The 19,100-nt window shown below is 47.1% G+C and overlaps 1 protein-coding gene across 2 annotated transcripts in view; it reads right to left on the bottom strand.

Moving 5' to 3' along the window:
* Nmdar2 (glutamate ionotropic receptor NMDA type subunit 2) overlaps positions 1-19,100 on the bottom strand; it is a 218,936-nt gene that overhangs the window by 18,105 nt on the left and 181,731 nt on the right. For both annotated transcript variants that reach the window (XM_075702104.1, XM_075702103.1), the window contains 4 exons: positions 16,570-16,753; positions 15,509-15,632; positions 14,145-14,246; positions 12,007-12,125 (listed from right to left, as the gene is read on the bottom strand). In XM_075702104.1, coding sequence (XP_075558219.1) covers positions 12,007-12,125; positions 14,145-14,246; positions 15,509-15,632; positions 16,570-16,753 — 529 coding nt within the window. The remainder of the gene's footprint in view (positions 1-12,006; positions 12,126-14,144; positions 14,247-15,508; positions 15,633-16,569; positions 16,754-19,100) is intronic.

Below are 19,100 nucleotides of genomic sequence, written 5' to 3'. Positions count from 1 at the left end.
AAGGAAAGAAAATTGTAACAAACGAAAGAAACCAATGGCGGTCACTCGGACGGTGGAAATCAGCCACTACGGCGCCTGATCGGCCAGAAAAAGCACACGACACGGCAGCGCCATTAGCGCAAAGTGGCCACACAGGGCTGCGCTATCGTGCGCACTTATTTCATCATGAGGCCGAGTGCGGCTCCGTTTCTTCGTCATCTTACTCTCGCCGGCAGCACGGAGGAGCGCTCTACCGCCCGATGGGCCCCTTGGTTTGGCGAGTACGAAGTAAATTTTGTCCCGCCTTGTGCCTTGTCTCAACGCGACGCGCCGTGTACGTACCGCTCTGAATGGCAGAAAAGTGGAGTTGGCGAGGAGAAAAAAGAAGAGGCTGGCTTTGGAGCGACACTACAAATGACAAGCCTAAGTCTGTTTGGACCACTGAGCTATATTTTTTTTTGGGGGGGGGGCTCCATCTGCATCTATTTGCCAGGAGCAGATTCATCACTAATGCTAACAAAACAAGGGAGGGCCAAGAAAATTGTGCAGATGCTTTTGGGCTACATCTGCATCTATTTGCCAGGAGCATGTTCATCACTAATGCTAACAAAACAAGGGAGGGCCAAGAAAATTGTGCAGATCCTTTTGGGCTACATCTGCATCTATTTGCCAGGAGCATGTTCATCACTAATGCTAACAAAACAAGGGAGGGCCAAGAAAATTGTGCAGATCATTTTGGGCTACATCTGCATCTATTTGCCAGGAGCATGTTCATCACTAATGCTAACAAAACAAGGGAGGGCCAAGAAAATTGTGCAGATCCTTTTGGGCTACATCTGCATGTATTTGCCAGGAGCAGGTTCATCACTAATGCTAACAAAACAATGGAGGGCCAAGAAAATTGTGCAGATCATTTTGGGCTACATCTGCATCTATTTGCCAGGAGCAGGTTCATCACTAATGCTAACAAAACAAGGGAGGGCCAAGAAAATTGTGCAGATCCTTTCGGGCTACATCTGCATCTATTTGCCAGGAGCAGGTTCATCACTAATGCTAACAAAACAAGGGAGGGCCAAGAAAATTGTGCAGATCCTTTTGGACTACACCTGCATCTATTTGCCAGGAGCAGGTTCATCACTAATGCTAACAAAACAAGGGAGGGCCAAGAAAATTGTGCAGATCATTTTGGGCTACATCTGCATCTATTTGCCAGGAGTATGTTCATCACTAATGCTAACAAAACAAGAGAGGGCCAAGAAAATTGTGCAGATGTTTTTGGACTACATCCGCATCTATTTGCCAGAAGCAGGTTCATCACTAATGCGAACGAACACGGGAGGGCAAGAAAATTGTGTAGATCCGTTTGGGCTATATGTGCATCTATTTGCCAGGAGGAGGTTCATCACTAATGCTAACAAAACAAGGGAGGGCCAAGAAAATTGTGCAGATCCTTTGGGGCTACATCTGCATCTATTTGCCAGGAGCAGGTTCATCACTAATGCTAACAAAACAAGGGAGGGTCAAGAAAATTATGCAGATCCTTTTTGGCTACATCTGCATCTATTTGCCAGGAGCAGGTTCATCACTAATGCGAAAAACGCAACGGAGGGTCAAGAAAACTATACAGATGCTTTTGGGCTACATCTGCATCTATTTGCCAGGAGCAGGTTCATCACTAATGCGAACAACGCAAGGGAGGGCCAAGAAAATTGTGCAGATCCTTTTGGGCTACATCTGCATCTATTTGCCAGGAGCAGGTTCATCCCTAATGCGAACAACGCAAGGGAAGGCCAAGAAAATTGTGCAGATCCTTTGGGGCTACATCTGCATCTATTTGCCAGGAGCAGGTTCATCACTAATGCTAACAAAACAAGGGAGGGCCAAGAAAATTGTGCAGATCCTTTTGGACTACACCTGCATCTATTTGCCAGGAGCAGGTTCATCATTAATGCGAACAACGCAAGGGAGGGACAAGAAAATTGTGCATATTCTTTTGGGCTACATCTGCATCTATTTGCCAGGAGCAGGTTCATCACTAATGCTAACAAAACAAGGGAGGGCCAAGAAAATTGTGCAGATCCTTTCGGGCTACATCTGCATCTATTTGCCAGGAGCAGGTTCATCACTAATGCTAACAAAACAAGGGAGGGCCAAGAAAATTGTGCAGATCCTTTTGGACTACACCTGCATCTATTTGCCAGGAGCAGGTTCATCACTAATGCTAACAAAACAAGGGAGGGCCAAGAAAATTGTGCAGATCATTTTGGGCTACATCTGCATCTATTTGCCAGGAGTATGTTCATCACTAATGCTAACAAAACAAGAGAGGGCCAAGAAAATTGTGCAGATGTTTTTGGACTACATCCGCATCTATTTGCCAGAAGCAGGTTCATCACTAATGCGAACGAACACGGGAGGGCAAGAAAATTGTGTAGATCCGTTTGGGCTATATGTGCATCTATTTGCCAGGAGGAGGTTCATCACTAATGCTAACAAAACAAGGGAGGGCCAAGAAAATTGTGCAGATCCTTTGGGGCTACATCTGCATCTATTTGCCAGGAGCAGGTTCATCACTAATGCTAACAAAACAAGGGAGGGTCAAGAAAATTATGCAGATCCTTTTTGGCTACATCTGCATCTATTTGCCAGGAGCAGGTTCATCACTAATGCGAAAAACGCAACAGAGGGTCAAGAAAACTATACAGATGCTTTTGGGCTACATCTGCATCTATTTGCCAGGAGCAGGTTCATCACTAATGCGAACAACGCAAGGGAGGGCCAAGAAAATTGTGCAGATCCTTTTGGGCTACATCTGCATCTATTTGCCAGGAGCAGGTTCATCCCTAATGCGAACAACGCAAGGGAAGGCCAAGAAAATTGTGCAGATCCTTTGGGGCTACATCTGCATCTATTTGCCAGGAGCAGGTTCATCACTAATGCTAACAAAACAAGGGAGGGCCAAGAAAATTGTGCAGATCCTTTTGGACTACACCTGCATCTATTTGCCAGGAGCAGGTTCATCATTAATGCGAACAACGCAAGGGAGGGCCAAGAAAATTGTGCATATTCTTTTGGGCTACATCTGCATCTATTTGCCACGTGCAGGTTCATCACTAATGCGAACAACGCAAGGGAGGGCCAAGAAAATTGTGCAGATCCTTTTGGGCTACATCTGCATCTATTTGCCAGGAGCAGGTTCATCACTAATGCTAGCAAAACAAGGGAGGGCCAAGAAAATTGTGCAGATCCTTTTGGACTACATCTGCATCTATTTGCCAGGAGCAGGTTCATCACTAATGCGAACAACGCAAGGGAGGGCCAAGAAAATTGTGCAGATTCTTTTGGACTACATCTGCATCTATTTGCCACGTGCAGGTTCATCACTAATGAAAAAAAAAGAAAACAGGTGGGCCAATAAAATTGTGTATATCCAATGCACGTCTTGGAATCAACGCTTTCATTAAGCGGTTAATGAATTGCTTTAAATTTCCTGCCTATTTCATTCCTGCGTGCTTGGCGTAAACGACATTGTCGCGCGCGCATGCGCTCTCGCGCGGGCCTGCTACGCGATGTGACGCAGGCGCGCCTACGCTCTCAAAGAGCTGGTTTACTTTGGCAAGAATTGTAGTACACGTGTGACTGTGGACTAACGGTTTGAGCATCGGGCTCCTAGGATGGGACAGGCAGTCGATGCTACCATCGGGTACGTGTTTCGATTTCATCTTTGGGTGTGAGAAATTTAGCAAGACAGGTCAGGAAAGTCGGTGAGTAAATTTTCGCTTTAGTGCCCCCGTTCTTTTAGCTTTTGTGCATAAAACGCGGCACCAATGCGCCCACGTTACATATGCTAAGCTATTTCCGCGTTCTTGATGACGTTTTCGTGGGGCAAAAGATATTTAAACCTTCCAGGGCGTGTCCAAGCCTTTTTTCGGCTGCCATACGACATTGATTCATTGATAAACAGTTAAGCACGCTTGTGCAAACGCTTTCGAAATCGATGATGTCACCAACAGTTGTGCGGAAAGTTAGAAGTCGCTTCAAAGCGCACATTCGGTTTTTCTTTTCATTTTTTCGGTGTTCTTTGTTGCTTTTTTGCGTCTAGAGCTCTCATAGCTTACCAAGCCTCTGGTGAGACGAAGGGCCACATCTTCGATATTGCAGAAGTGCAAGCTAATGATGCAGCTTAACCCAATCATTTACTTTAGTGCCCCTATCATGAGAAATATATATGACATCCTGAATGACTATGCTGTCCCCTCCTGCACATGTTAGGTGACAGCGCATTACATCAAGACAAAACTAAAATTAGAAAGCGCCCAATCCCATATACATGTTTATGCTATATACAAATTCTCCCTAAAGCTTCTTGTCCCAGGAAATAAAAATGAAAGACATTCGTTATGTACAACGTATTGTCAGGGGTGAGCATGTGGACTTTTTTTATAACGAAATAAGTGAGTACGATGGCCTCACCTTGTGCAGCTATATCGTTTAAGACAGCTCTTACAAATTCCTAGGAAATATCTGAGAACACTGAGAGCCAGCTTGACAACACTATCACCGTTTATTTTCACTGAAGCGAAACACAGAAACTGACAGGCCTGTTTCTGTAATACGACAAACGTGAGAAACACAGCCATACCACATGCAGCCTCTAAGTTAAGGACAAAAATCAATAATTGATCAGCGCAATATTTAAAAGCAGTATTTAGGTTGTTTACCAACTGGCTTTTACTAACCACCAAGAGAGCAAGGTTTGCAAACACACTTGTTCAATTAAGGACAACAAATCCACAAAATCAGGTGGAAACTGTCCAAGCCTCGCATCGACGTACGTATCTTTCCACGGCAAGATGTAGTTTCCTGGTTGTCAGCATCCTTTCTGTCCCCGTTCATCCGGAAAACTAAGTCCTACAGATGCACCTTCCTTTTCCAGCACATGCCAAAAGAGCTAGAAGGCACTGAATGACAGGTAGCGGGAGGGCTCCATTGATGGCGCACCGCAGTTCATGAATATTTCATGACCGCACGGTGGAAGAACAAAGCATTGGTGGAAAGCATCGAGTGGTAAGTAGGAGGCTGAAAGAACCGCGGATGAGGCCCACGCTGGGCGTGCTTGTATAGGGCGACCAGCGTTCCGTTTCTTGATGTTCTTGAAGCTCCGGAAGAGTCTCCGTTCCCTTCGCAGCAGTACCGACAAGAAAGGCACAAAGCCATACGAAGAAACGCGCCACTTAATCGACGCCGGCGACATTCTCGGTGACAGGCTCCTTTGGCGTGCTTCGCCTGAAAAACGGCACCGCAACAGCGACGGCGACACGCGAATTCGATTACTGCGCGGAGACCAGCCATCAGCACGTTTGTGATTTTTTTTTCTTTCCAAGTCGGCCCGCCTCTTGGTTTTTCATGGCTTTTCACCGGTATTGCTGTTTATCGTGTCCACAACCAGCCGCTTTAATCATTTATGACATGCCCCTCCAAATCTTTGCTCTGTTTATTAGGCCTTTCCGTGAGTTCACAAGCAGTGATCAACTAGATAGAGGGAAAATGAGCAAGTAGAGTTAACTCAACCAGACGGACTTCCGCATTGCTAACCTGTACGCGGGAGAGGAGGTGACAGATTAAAAAAGAACGCTAAAGAAGGACAAGACAAAGAGAGAGAGAGTTCACCTGCACAAAAGTAGACACGTGATATTCATATGCGTTCTTTCAGGACCGCTGGCTTTAGGGAGGTCATTGTAGCGCACGCAGCTTTCTGCACACAATAATCAGTGAGATTATGCACCAAGGATGCTTGCCGCCGTAAAGAGTCGAACGTCCAGTTCGCCGAGCGTGCTCAGAAGAGGCTGGCGTTGGAAGTGGAAGCGGGCGAAGTGGCAGAGAGGACTATCACATCGCCCGGACTGAAATCTTTGACAAACAAGATGAAATAAAACTGATCCTGTTTAACTCGCAAGAATCATCAAAGCAATGAGCACCGTGCGTCCTTCCCTGCACGTTGCGTTTGGACTGTTCGGTCTTCTTATGTCTTGTCGTGGTTTCGGTGTTCACTCTCATTGTTTCTCCTGTTTGAGCGAGCAAGGACTCTCTGTCATTATCTCGGGATAATCAGTTTCAAAGGCGGAAAAATATACTAGCCGTAGCAAGCAACGCGGTCACAGAAGACATGACTTGTATATTGTGCAGATATGTTTCGCTGCTGCTATCGTGCCGGCAGCGGCACCAACCCCAAAGTTCCGCTGCTTTCAAGACATGTCAGCTTGCCAAAAAACGTGCGCGCCCGCATGCGTAAAATGAAGGTGTGAAACTCATCGTAGCACCTAATTTCACCTTCCAAAGCAAAATATGGGCCGGAATGTTATGGTAATTGGCAATGTAAGACAGGTAAAATTGATAAGTTACTAAAACCTACCACAGCACAAATAATAAGCAAGAACCTTCATCGAGCAAGCCGGGAAGGTTGATTTTGCGATAGTTTGCTCAGTAAGGGCCATTTTGGTCTGTGTTATGTTTTACTTTCTCATAAACAGAGATAATATTTATTCGGAAATGGTTAATCTGCGATGTCATATAAGATTTCGTTTATGTACTATTTCTGTACTCACTTCAATGACAAGCTCTGCATTGTCAGCCTAAAACAGAAAAGGCATTTATACCGCCCTCCTCGTGCATTGCCCTGTTGAGCGAGGAGTAGCTTATATCTTTGCTCAAACGAGCGATGAAAGTGCTGCTCGCGTTCAACACTTTAAGTTGCTGCGTTAGCATGGCGCTGACCTACGCGCTTACCTTTTTTTACCATATAGCTTCCTCTTTCCGATATGGTTTGCTTTTGAAGATCACTGCACCGCTCAATGGCCATACCTGGTTCGTTACATTTTTTCCAGTGACGTAGGCGAGCACCCCTCGGGTCGGGGATTTAAAAAAAGAATTCCCTACTGCCGCTTTATTTTGCGAGGTTCTATAAAGAACTAAAAGACATGTTTTTTTGCCGCAATTGAACACTCACAAAAGGAAGACACGTAAAGACAACACAGGACAGAACAACACAGAACCGAACTTATCGTTGTGTGACAACAGAACAACACAGAACATATCGTTGTGTGACGTGTTCACATCTCATTTCCCCTTAAGTCGCAGTTTTATTAAGTGCGAGATTGCATGTTCGCGTCTTCAATATTTATTGCGATAGCAACTGTATAGGCATTCCAGGCGCATTTTTGCCGTCACCGTCGCTGTGACGTTCCGCATCAAGTCCAAGGGCGACAACACCGCCGCCGCGCATCGTATGCTGTATGTGCGGGTGAAAGCACGCGAGTGGAGCCGACGCTCGTGGCTCAATCTGGCGCGCGCGAAGGAGAAAAGCGGAGAGCAAGCGCGCCGTCTTCCATCGCACGACAAGCCGTGGGGGGGGGGGTTGGGAGAGGAGGAAGGGGGGCGGCGTTATGCTCCGGCCGCAAGTGCGTATTTCGCGACCAGGCGCAAGGGGAACTAACGATCGCGGCTCAGTCTCGTGCGCGGTAGGTAAAAAGCCGTGAGGCAGGACGGGAGGGAGGGGGGGGGGGGGGGAGGCGGCTTCGACTCTGCCAACAAGGGCTTACTAGCGCGGTCGCGCGCGCCGTATCTTGAAAGGGATCTACACACGGCTCGTACGTACAGTCGACCAAAAAAGTTTACGGACCAAGAGACCTGACAAAAAGGGGAATATCTCCGCAGCCTACAAATGCAGCCTGGTATTCCCATTTCCAGCCTTTACTGGTATGTGCGAACAACATTGTGATATACGGTTTTACTGGCTACCTTTAAAGGCAGCTCGCATATTTAGCATTTTCTGAGACCCCGTGGTCCGTAAACTTCTTTGGTCGACTGTACATTTGTGCGCGCTGTGTTCTCACGGCTCCTGCGTTGAAGCGATTGACAGCACAAAGGTCACTTCGCTCGCTGTTGCTGGTGCTGCGCTTGCTCACACCAGCTCGTTGACTGCAAGTTTCGGCGCTCATACTGTGTGTTGTGTTCACGTTTGCTTGTCCGCGCTGACACCATGCTTCCACTATAATTCAGTAAGCGAATGTTTTCATGTTTATAGGGCCGATAAAACTCATGTTCTTACTTCGCATAGCTGTCTACAAATGTGCTATCGCAATCGACGCTCCGTCTTTCGGGCGAAACTACGACTTTCCATGTTATTCTTAAACAATGTGCGCATCAGTGCCATCTCCAGACGTGCCGTCTCCAATTCATTTCCACTCGCAAAGTAGCATGTAGGCGCGCACATGCGCGAAGGCAAAGTTTTCTGCTTGCATATAGAGATCTTTATCTTTTTCTGCCTTCATCTCATTGATTAACGTTACAAAACCAGTCAAACTAAGACAGGAACCAAAAAAGAGGCCACTGGACAAGTGATCAACTCGCAATGGTTTATCCGAAGGAAACGGCAAGGTACTATTCCAAACAAAAGGACAGATCGCCCTCCCCCCCCCCCCCCCCGCAACCATATCTGGCATGAAGTTCATATGTTGCTCCAGCTGAGTGTTCATGGGTTCACAAAACAAATGGCGCGCTGACTTGTTGCCCGTGGCGATATTTCTTAATGATAAGGTTGGCGGTCGGAAGCTCGCGCTCTAGAGACATACTCCCCCTGCTCCTCACACACGCCTTGTCAGTGATAAGAGGGTCCAAAGGGCCCCCATCATTCGTACGTCGCAGCAATGTCAACGAAAGAGACAATGTAGGCACGAAGGGCATAGGGGGAAATGTTTGTTATCTTCATTTGAACGTTTCAGATCTTCAACTCGGACAGTGGTCCAGTGAAATAATTTCTCCAACCGCGTCAGGCTTGAACATGTTGTCAGGGTTGCACCATGCAAAAGTAGCACCACAACGCGCTACAAAAAGACTTAAGTATAAACAAACCTCAAAAACTGCCTTTTCTGTCAGAAAACTTCTTGACAACTTAAAAAGAAAGCCGATCTCCAGATGAGCATTATTTTGGTAGTTGCTGCTGGTTTCCAAAGCTGCGAAAAGCTCCAGGAAGACTCCTTCACGGTTTGCCCATCTACGCAACATGTTTTCAGGCAAAACAACGCAGAAAAACGAAAACTACAGCTGTTATCAAGATACTCTGAATGACTTGTATCAATGTAGCCCGTGGATCCCACGCAAGTAAACTTGACCCAATAAAAGTATCGTGGGCATTTATTACGCACTTCCTGCTTATATCTATATTACCGCCACCATACGTCTGCCTTTCTCTTCATCGCTCGTGTGGACACGTCCTCACAATGGACTGCACCTGAGGGCCTTCGCCCTGTCTATAGGGCTCAATAAAATATCGACCCTTGACTGTTACGCCACTAATATGACGCTATACAGTCACCACAATGCAAATATCGACATGCGCTGGCGCCAATTCACGATACAAGGTACTAAAATCGGGGGAGAAGCACAGCAAGCACCCTGATTTTTGTGGTTGTTTTCAGTGCCATCCCAATGCAAGGTATACACGCGAGACATCAAAACGTGGCGCGAACTCCTAACACCGTCTGAGCACAGCGAGGAGGAGGAGGGGTGTTGGAATGCTGCAGGCGGAGCTAGCCTTACATAAGTTGCCGAAAATTGGTCCACTTGAACGCCACCTTCCACACGCGATACTGTCGGAAACACTTCGCAGCACAGTTAGCAACACCAGGTATCTAAAGCTAGTTGACCAGGACGTGAAACCGCCAAAACCAGCTGCTGCCGACAAGGTGACTACTCCAAGGTGCATATATAGGACAATCCTGGCAGACTCGTGACAATTCTTTCGTCACAAGTCTTCGAGAATTGTGTGTTATACATATGCAGACTAGTGACAACTTTTTAACCATATTAAAATGCTTAGTTATATTTTGTGCCGCATCTAATGAGCAGAACGGATTTTGCGATGCTTCAAAAGGCGTTTTAACAACTTAAAGGTTTAAATGCGTAAGCATTTATATGCCTTTCCAGCGAGGAAAACTGCCCGTCACGCAAGACAAATCGCTGTAAAGAAAATCACGCATAAAACAACAGTTTCCATGAAGGCATCCTTGAGAGATATGGTGGTGGTGGAATAAAAGCCATCTCTAGAATTACGTGTAGAGCCGACTTGATGCATTCTATACATTAAGAAAATTCTTGCTTTGCGCAAATTTCATGCCAGACACGCCACATCCTTGTTGCTTCTCAGTGGTCGTTGGGTGCGCCTGCCGTTAGGGCATTCCTTCACCGACCGGAATGCCACTGATCTGTGAGGGTTCAAGCGCTTCACGTAGCGTAACACAGAAAGATACACAGTCATTGATTTGATAAGGATGATAAGGAGTGCTGAGGGATTATATGGGTCTCATCAGGGTTGATAATGGTTCGGCTCGGGTGGATAAGGTGCTAAAGAGCGATAAGGTCTTATAATGGTCGGATCGATTCTGATAATTTTAACAAGCACTGATAACTGTTACTAAAGATCGGATCAAGTCCGATAAGGTTGATAAGGACCGGCAAGAATCGATAAGTATCGGATCATGTCTGATAAGGCTGATAAGCACAGGAAAAAGTTTATAAGAATCGCATCGAGTCCGATAAGTTTGATAACAACAGATAACGGTTCACAAGGATAGGATCTAGTCCGATAAGGTTGATAACGACTGCTAAGAGTTCATAAGCTTTATACTGGTCGGAGCAAGTTTCATAGCATTGTTAATGACACCGGGCGACATGGATATGAGCAAGTGGCACTACGCTCACGCATACTTAGACAACTTCCAGAGGAGTTCCTGCGTGTATTTCTTTCTCTGCATAGATTTGGCACTAAGGCGGTCCTCCCTTTTCTACAGCAATGTTCTGCTTTATTTTTTGGTAACTATGGAACCACCCCAAGATCTTGCTACAAATGTCGCGTACGTTGGCTCTACTAACAAAAATACCTCCGTAAGTTAGCAGATGTATGACAATGCAACCAACTCGGGCATCAAAGAGAGAGCGATGCTGTATAAAGAAGCTCTCAGACCTTTCACAAGTCCTAGGTGTCTGTCTCACCACTGCCCAGAATCTACTTGAACCTTTGTGTAAAGGCTACACTACATGTGGTCCAATTCCTTCTCTATACCAGTGTTCATTGAAACGCTTCATTACGTGCGAGTTCCACACTTACACACCTTGAGTTATATCCGACGCATGTTACTGCGCGCTACACCGCCGCTTTACCAACGCCGGCGTCTGGCTGTGCCTTCTGACGGCCTCCTAATGCTGCGTGGCCAGATTTTTGTATAGTGAAAATATTGTAGGCTTAGCTGTAGCTCATCAGCCACGCTGGCGTCCTGATGCGAATTCTCACCGACACCTTGGACGCAGGCTGCGTTGCTGTCTGTTTTTTGATTGACATTCGGTATCCGACTGCGCCGCCTCTCGCCACGGTGGACTTTCAGCAACGTCACAGAAAAACCCGCTGTGTAACTCCGCACAATTTTCTAGGAAAATTGCTAGAGACAATTCTGGGACTACGATCATTCCGCTACAATGGTAGTGATAGATATCATTACGTGGATTTCTTTCATCGTGTTTGTGGCTTCACACTCTCTTGCGACGTCATTTCTCGCTCTCTATATTCCTAAATTTCTAAGCAATCCTAGTCTGTCAAATAAAGCGTGGCAAATAGTCACCGCACGCGTGCTTCATGATCAAGAGCTGTTGCGTCTATGAACGCAGTATTTTATTTTTGAGAACCATCAATTTAGAAATTTCATAAACCACCTCAAGTCATAAGGAACTGAGTTCATAGTAAATCTAGGTACGGCCCATCATTCGCATGCTGGCTGGACCGTCGTTTCTTTCAGCTCCTTTGGACGCTAGTGCCAAAGTTCCTCACCTGGTAACCTTTTGTAAGAAACTCTACCGTGAAACCTTAGCCTCCGAGATCTAGTGGCGCCTGCTAAAGGACGCGCGTGCCGCCCGATCTCGGAGGCCGCGGTGAAACTCCCCTTAACAGCTTCGCTGTAAAGTATAAAGTCATCTCACCCTTGTAGCATTGCCTCTGGCACCACACGACACTTGACGGCTCGGCCGCTCTCGCATTCGCCCGTCTCGTTGTCCGGCTGGCCGATGTTCAGGAAAGGCCGCTCCTCCATGAACGTCACCTGTGACGTCAGTGTTTTGCCGAGGACGTGCTCTCTGCCTCAACTGACGGCGACCAGTTGCGAATTTAATACTGCCGCAACCATAACAGATTGATCGAGCTACGTATGTTTGCATGATGTTGCAGGTACATGTTGCAAATGCTGAATGCATTACATTGATGGGCACATTCTTTGATGTGCTGGATTATAACAAATTATTATTAGACATGTTATTAATAGGTTGTGCAACGTTATTCTTAATATTTGACTGACGTAATTTAGAGCGCATCAATATATTTTCGACGTTCATGTCTGCAGCGTGGGCATTTGAATTTATTCCGCATATAGTTTAATTTTAGTACAAGTTCTCAGAGCGGAATATAACCATGAACGTTCACCAACTAGACCCCCTTATTGCTTTACTAAATACAAGTTCTCTGCTTCTACGATAGACCCAAGATGGTCTGACTGTAACAGTACCTCAGTGAATCACTCAGTGTATAATCTTCTAAGCTCTATTGGAACACAAAACATGGTTGTTTCATGAGACAACATTTCCAGCTTTGCCTTCTTATTTTTGCCTTAAAGGAAGGTCCTAGACCTCGAAAGCATAGAAGAATTTGTCCATGCACTAACTTGTGAAATCGTAGGCATCTGTTACAATTTTTGCTGCGTGGTGCCAATAATGGCAAACCTAACGGTGCCCTCAATAACTTTCTCTGCGCTTGTGTGCGAACTGGCTCCGTTTCATTTCTCAGGATGTGAACTTCTCGAGCGTGACGTCAGGACGTAGAAGGTGATCACGTGAAATAAAGAAAAGTAGGACGTTTGGGCACACTCTCCAATTGTCTGTTGGATGCTGCATCGGCATCCGAATGACTAGCAGCCTCGCTGACGGCTGAGCGAGCCGGAGTAATACCACCTAGGTAGCACAAGGCCTGCTCACTCCGATCCTTGACGTCATGCTACAGGCCCGACTGCCATAAAAAATCAATATGCACCCGAGTAAGCCGCGGTGATTTTGACGTCACCTTCTTCGTCACGCCAGCCTTGGCAATGGAAATGTCAGGCGAGTAGCATGACGTCATGCATCGGAGGGAACAGGCCTTGCGCTATCTAGGAGTTCGATCGGAGATCGTTGTTCGGCGCGTTCGTTCGGTTACCGGCGCGCGCGATTTGCCTACTCCGCGCCGACGTCGCCAGCCGCGGGGCGTGGCCACGTTTTTGGTGACGTCAAAATGACGACACGCTCCTGTCAATCATCGTGCAACCGAGCGAGTCGTCTGCTAGGCGCCGAACCCGACGGGAGTTGGGAAGTTTGGAGCGATCATACGCTCGTTACGAGACCGGCTTCGCATGGTGCGTTTGGTGGATTGGATTGGATCCAACCGGCGGCTGCCGAATGGCACGTTCAGATACAATCCATAGTTTAATTCGAGAAAATGGCGCTTGCGTTGAGAACTTAGGTTGTTGCACTGGCGTTGCTCGAGGAGGAAAAAGAGTGGGTGGCGGTGCGAAACGCGTTTGAAGAAATGGCAGAAAGCCAATTCCGGCGTCGCTTTCGTTTCTCGAAACAAATGGTGCGCTGGCTGTACAGCGAAGTCGGCCCCATCATCGGTGCACGCGAGCTACTGTAATGTTGTTGCTGCCTCTTGAAAAGTGCGCCACTGTTCCTCTTTTTTCTTTCCTCGATGTGAGCGACACCACCTAGGAACGACGCGCAGAAACTAACAGTCATAGATTATAGTTAACTGTTAACTATAGCAGTTCGATTAAGAGCGATAATTTCGAAACCACCTCTCATTCGTAACGAAGACACTCAAACTGCTGAGGGCGTGATACGCAGAAGAGTTCTGATGCAGAGTTTCAATTCCTGAACCAATATTATTTTTTCAGTGGAAGCTTGTCGAGGGTACTGCCGTGTAAACTTAGCTGTAGCTATGTCGCAAAGCATCGCCTCATGAAACGAGTCCATTAGAGCTTTCCAGCTCACCATTTTCGTCCATTAAATTCTTGAAGAGGTTGCGAAACGAGACGTACCTTTAGATTAAATTTCTCCGGGACTCCTTTTGGCGGAACCAGTTCTTCTCCTGGCCAGACGATGTCCTTGATATCGATGCCCTTTTGTGTCCAGCCTCCGATCTGTAGACGTTGGAAACTCGCTTAGACCTCATAACAATAAACCACGCAACAAAGACCCTGCGGAGCACAATCCTGCCTTTTCCCTTAATGAATATTGCTCGACTCATGCGATTAACTCCATCTTTAACAATGCCCGCTTTTTACTCCATTCATGTAGTGTAATAGATCCGAAGTTCTCGCAGGCGCACGAATTACGCACAATGTGGTTTAAGTTTTGGAGGGCTTGTGATCAGCTCCGCACTGCTATAAGGGCCCCCTAAACCACTGTGTGCGTTCCGTCGGGAGTGAGCCATTTCTCCCCCCTCCCCCCCCCCCCTTCGATACCCTCCGCACTGGCGATCTCTCCTCCAACCTGGTGTTAACAGCGCAAAACAGCGCTTGCGGTGTCGCCTTCTCGTATCGTGTCCATTGTACGTCTTGTGCTGTTAACACCAGGATAGAAAACCAACAAGCCCAAGCTGCTATTATAACTCTCCTCCAAGCCGGGTATGCTTCTCTAAAAGAGGCGTGGACAATACGTCCATACCGAAGGTCGCGCTGGGGCTATTTACTTCTTTCGGAACACCGCCAGCTTCCTGTTACCACGACCCCGCGCATATCGGCCACCCGCTGTTGCAGCCACAAAAACCGAGGTGAAATCAGGTGGTTACACACGGCAGGCAAGCGAGACTACGAAGATTAGTGGGCGCGTATTTGCATGACAAAGCCGTGCTACGAGACCCATCGGAACTGTTGCTTCTTATGCAAGGACCAAACGGCAGTTTTTGCCCTGGTCACGTCACATGCATGACCCTGCTGGCGTCATGAAGTGTGAAGAGCGGGAACGGAAAAGCCAGGAAGAAGAGGAGTACGCTATTGTTGTTGTTCTTGTTTTCTTTTGCAATATGAAAAGTGGCTTAGGGGCACTATAAAGGTCATATTCGTGTAACAAGTCAATCATTTCGGATACTACGTGGATTTAAGTTCTGGTGCTGCTTTAATTGCGCTCATTGAAATTAATTTCATGAAAACGAACAGCATGAGAAAGCCCACGGTCTATAGGGCTCAGATAGGGACTTTTGTTTCATTAGGACGACGGGTGGAATTAGAGACCGCGCATGCTTTATGTACAACCTTAGTTAGTTCCGTTTGTTTCATTTATTGAGCACGCCACAATCCACTAGCCAGTACCACCGCTTCATTCATGGGAACTGCTTGAGCATACTCAATGGCTGCCTACACCGACACTTCACATTGATCGGATAAATTGAAGCAGTACTCACTCTGTCCCAGTATCCTTCCTTGTTAAGGTTTAAGATGTCCAACTCGACGTATTTGAGCGTGCCGTCGGGAAGGAACTCGATGTTGGGACTGCCCTTGGTCTCGATGGACACGTTGCGGAGGTAACTGCAACAGGTACGTGATTCTTCACTTTGTTATATAAAATTAAATGGCAGTATTTATGTATAGATAAGAGACGCTGCAAATATTTACGCATTTTCCTCTCCAAAAGCCTAAAAGTAGATCAGAAATAACGTCTCTCCTGTCCCTGTTGAAAGGCTTCCCTACAGTGGTCAACACATCAAATTTCTCTCAAGAGTTCTTCCGTGAAACTAGGGAGTTACCAAGCAATCAAAGCCTGCAGGAACCCTATCAGATGGTCTGATGTCCAATTGAATCAAGGTACAGTGGATAAAAAAAATTTTGGCACATGGCTATACGGATGTAGAAAAATGTTTTCTTAAACACGTACGCATAGGTTGACACTTATAGAGGACAAATGCTAGCTGCCCTAGGCGTTTGTTTCCTTCTGCGGTGTCTTGGTGTTAGCCTACTAGGATAAGAAAATTGCCAACTAAGCTAAGCCATCCTACTTCGAGCCAGATCAAAGCCTGAAAGGAATCAGGCGAGGTTCCTTCGAAAGGAACATGTTCAAAAATGCTCCCTATTCATGTAAAGGTAATGAGAAATCAAAACCAAACATGCAAGTATGATCGACACTTGCATGTCTTCTTACGGGCACGGCGACGAGAAGCATGCTTTCGGGGAAAGCCTTCAACGCAATCTATTTTCCAACTTCTTGGTTCAAATGAACAAATATATCACTATGCTAACAATACAAAAAAAAGTCAAGCTAAGGGGACCAGAGACGATAGCTAGACCACGTGGTGCGGTCATTTGCCATAACCCCCCCCCCCCCCAAGCGCCACCTTCAAACCACAATGGTTCACCATAAAACTGCGATACTTTGGACATGCACGCCTCTCGCATATCTAGGCGTCCCTTCACGTGCGCGTCTTTAGTCTGGCAGGCGACGTGCTGAGCGCGAAGAGCGGTCACTGACCGGAAGAAGTTGTCCCCCTGCGCCCAGTGGGCTCTTCCGGCTTCGTAGCAGCGTAGTCCCGGAGCGAGCGTCACGTTGGCGTTGGCCGGCTCGTTCACGAACAGCTCGAGGCCGTGTCCCAGAACGAGCACGGCGCGTTCTATCTCGTCGTGCAGCTTGGCTAACGAAGTGTTGTAGTGAATGCCTGCGCAAGAGAACAAAGAGAGGCATCCTCGGTTCTCCGCAGATACGGAGATTCCCTTCATGTCCGGCGTCATTAGAAGAAGGTGCGCGTGTGTCTGTGGGGCGCGGGGGCTGGGGTGTTCGTGTAGTGCCTTCATGTTCCTTCGGTGTAGTGCAAGAAACAATGCTAGAGGACTGGAAAAGAGAGGCGCAATGCGCGTGCGAACTGGGCGCTCTGTGGCCTCCTCGCTGCATTGTGGCTCTTGGTGGCACTGCTATTCATTCGTTCCCTCTTTTAACACTGTTCCGGTTAACGCGATGCTTAAAGAGCTACAAAGTTCGCTGATGGGTGATCGTTCATCTGGTAATGCTTCTCCCTTTTCTGGGTGGCGTATCAACAGTACTAATGCTTTACAAGCGGAACTAACTTGCTCGGGTTCAAATAATGGTGTCGCCCTGCATGGCCCTCTGACGTCAGGAAAACTGCACTTCCTGGCAATCAGAAGGAATTACATCTACAGTTAGACCAACTCGCACCCTCTTCCGCTTTTAAAGGCGTAAATTATTTGGCAGTGTGGCGACATCCCGATGGGGAAGGAGCGTAAGAATGCTCGATAACCATGCATGCATTGGGTGTACGGAAAATGAACCCAAATGGCCCGAATGGATCCGGAGTATACCACTACTGCGTGCCTCATAATCATATCATCGTTTCGACACGTAAATTCCCATTCTGTAATCGTTCTTTTTTTCAATGTTACCATGAACGTCATAAAAACTGCAAAAACAAAATGCCAGTGGTGATAGCGCTTTTCAAGTTACCGCGCTAACTTTTCGTGGTGTTGCGAATTCCTATAAGGTCTCTTCTTCGGTTGAGTTAATTGTTTATTAGAAAGAAACATTGCACTGTAGGTTAGCGAACTTCAAAAGCCGAAGGAACCACAGAGAACATCCCCCGCACCAGAACAGCCCCAGACCGGAAATGAAAAGAGACATCGAAATTTACTACAACACACTGACATGCTGCACTGCTCTCTGGCCGCGAAATTCAATGAATTGACGTTCAGCACTCATATTAGTAGTAATTAACTTTCTGGCGCCAGAGGAACGATAGTGTTGTTCTTCAAGAGCACATTACCAAGCCATCTGCACGAAGTCACGGTCTTCATTTACAGCCTATTGAAGCATAAACAAGACAATAGTAGATTTCACCAAACTGTAGTTCCCGGTTATGCAACCTCCTGAAGAACACGCGCCATTTCTTTGGCAGCGTTGATCACCTCCCGCTTTGACACTCACCACAACTCCAGTCCCTCGAGGCCCGCTCTCACATTACTTCTATACTCGCGGACAACTTTCTGTGGCAATGAAGGGAAAGCTACGGAGGCAAAGCGTGCACAAGTGAGATCGCTTCTAAAAAGAGTCCCGTGCTTCCATCCACGTCAACTTAAGCTGGGAAAGAGAAAACATAAAAACCTTATTAGTAGCAGTTAAGTAAGATAAAACACACCCCTGAATGGAACAGTTTACTTATTTCGCCGCTTTTCACTTGCGCGTCTGGGCAAACGCGAAAACGTCGCACATGAAGCTGCGTCGATTAAGCGTCCGTTCTTAGCAACAAAAAGCAATGAAACGCTGGCGGACTACATGGCGGCGTAACACAAGCGCATCAACCACGCGTCCGTGACTTTCCCTTCACCGCCACAGAAAGTTGCCCGCGAGTATAGGCTTAGTGCCTTCGCAGACTACGTTCTTCGACTAAACCCTTCTACCATTTACATTTCCCTACACTATTGCGGTCAAATCACCAGAACGAGAGTTGTAAAAAAATGACGCTTTCTTGCACTTCAATTGACGTGCGCTGTAGCGATAATGTTGCGTGCTCGCTACTTTCTTATTGACGGGAGCATCTTTCTCCGGCTCTCTAAACCGTTATCGCGGTTAATGGTTTGCGGCCGGACTTTCGGCAATTTGAACGCCGGAACAAAGTCACCGACAACTAAGGTTGAGGGCACTCGAGCAACCGAGTCGCTTTCATTGCCATACGCCAATATTGAGGCTCTCAGATGTACATTCATGAGCAAAAGTAACAGACGCCTGCCAGTGTGTGCCGAAAAGCATGCCAGTGCCACCTGGTACGCTTTTATGGCATGCAAGCACCACCTGGCTCAAGCTCGCGAGACGTCAATTCTGACGCGGTACGCACGTGGGAATGCCATTTCAACGAATAATACGGGAACGCCCATGCGCCTTTCGCCGGAATTGACGTCACGCCAGCTCGGGTGGCATGGCGCCAGGTGGCGCCTGCAGACTTTTCGACACGCATTCGCAGGGGCTCCGCTACTTTTGCTCACGACTGTACGTGCTGT

The sequence above is a fragment of the Dermacentor variabilis genome, chromosome 8, assembly GCF_050947875.1.
Source record: "Dermacentor variabilis isolate Ectoservices chromosome 8, ASM5094787v1, whole genome shotgun sequence".
Taxonomy (NCBI): domain Eukaryota; kingdom Metazoa; phylum Arthropoda; class Arachnida; order Ixodida; family Ixodidae; genus Dermacentor; species Dermacentor variabilis.
This window is presented reverse-complemented; position numbering and strand designations above follow the sequence as displayed.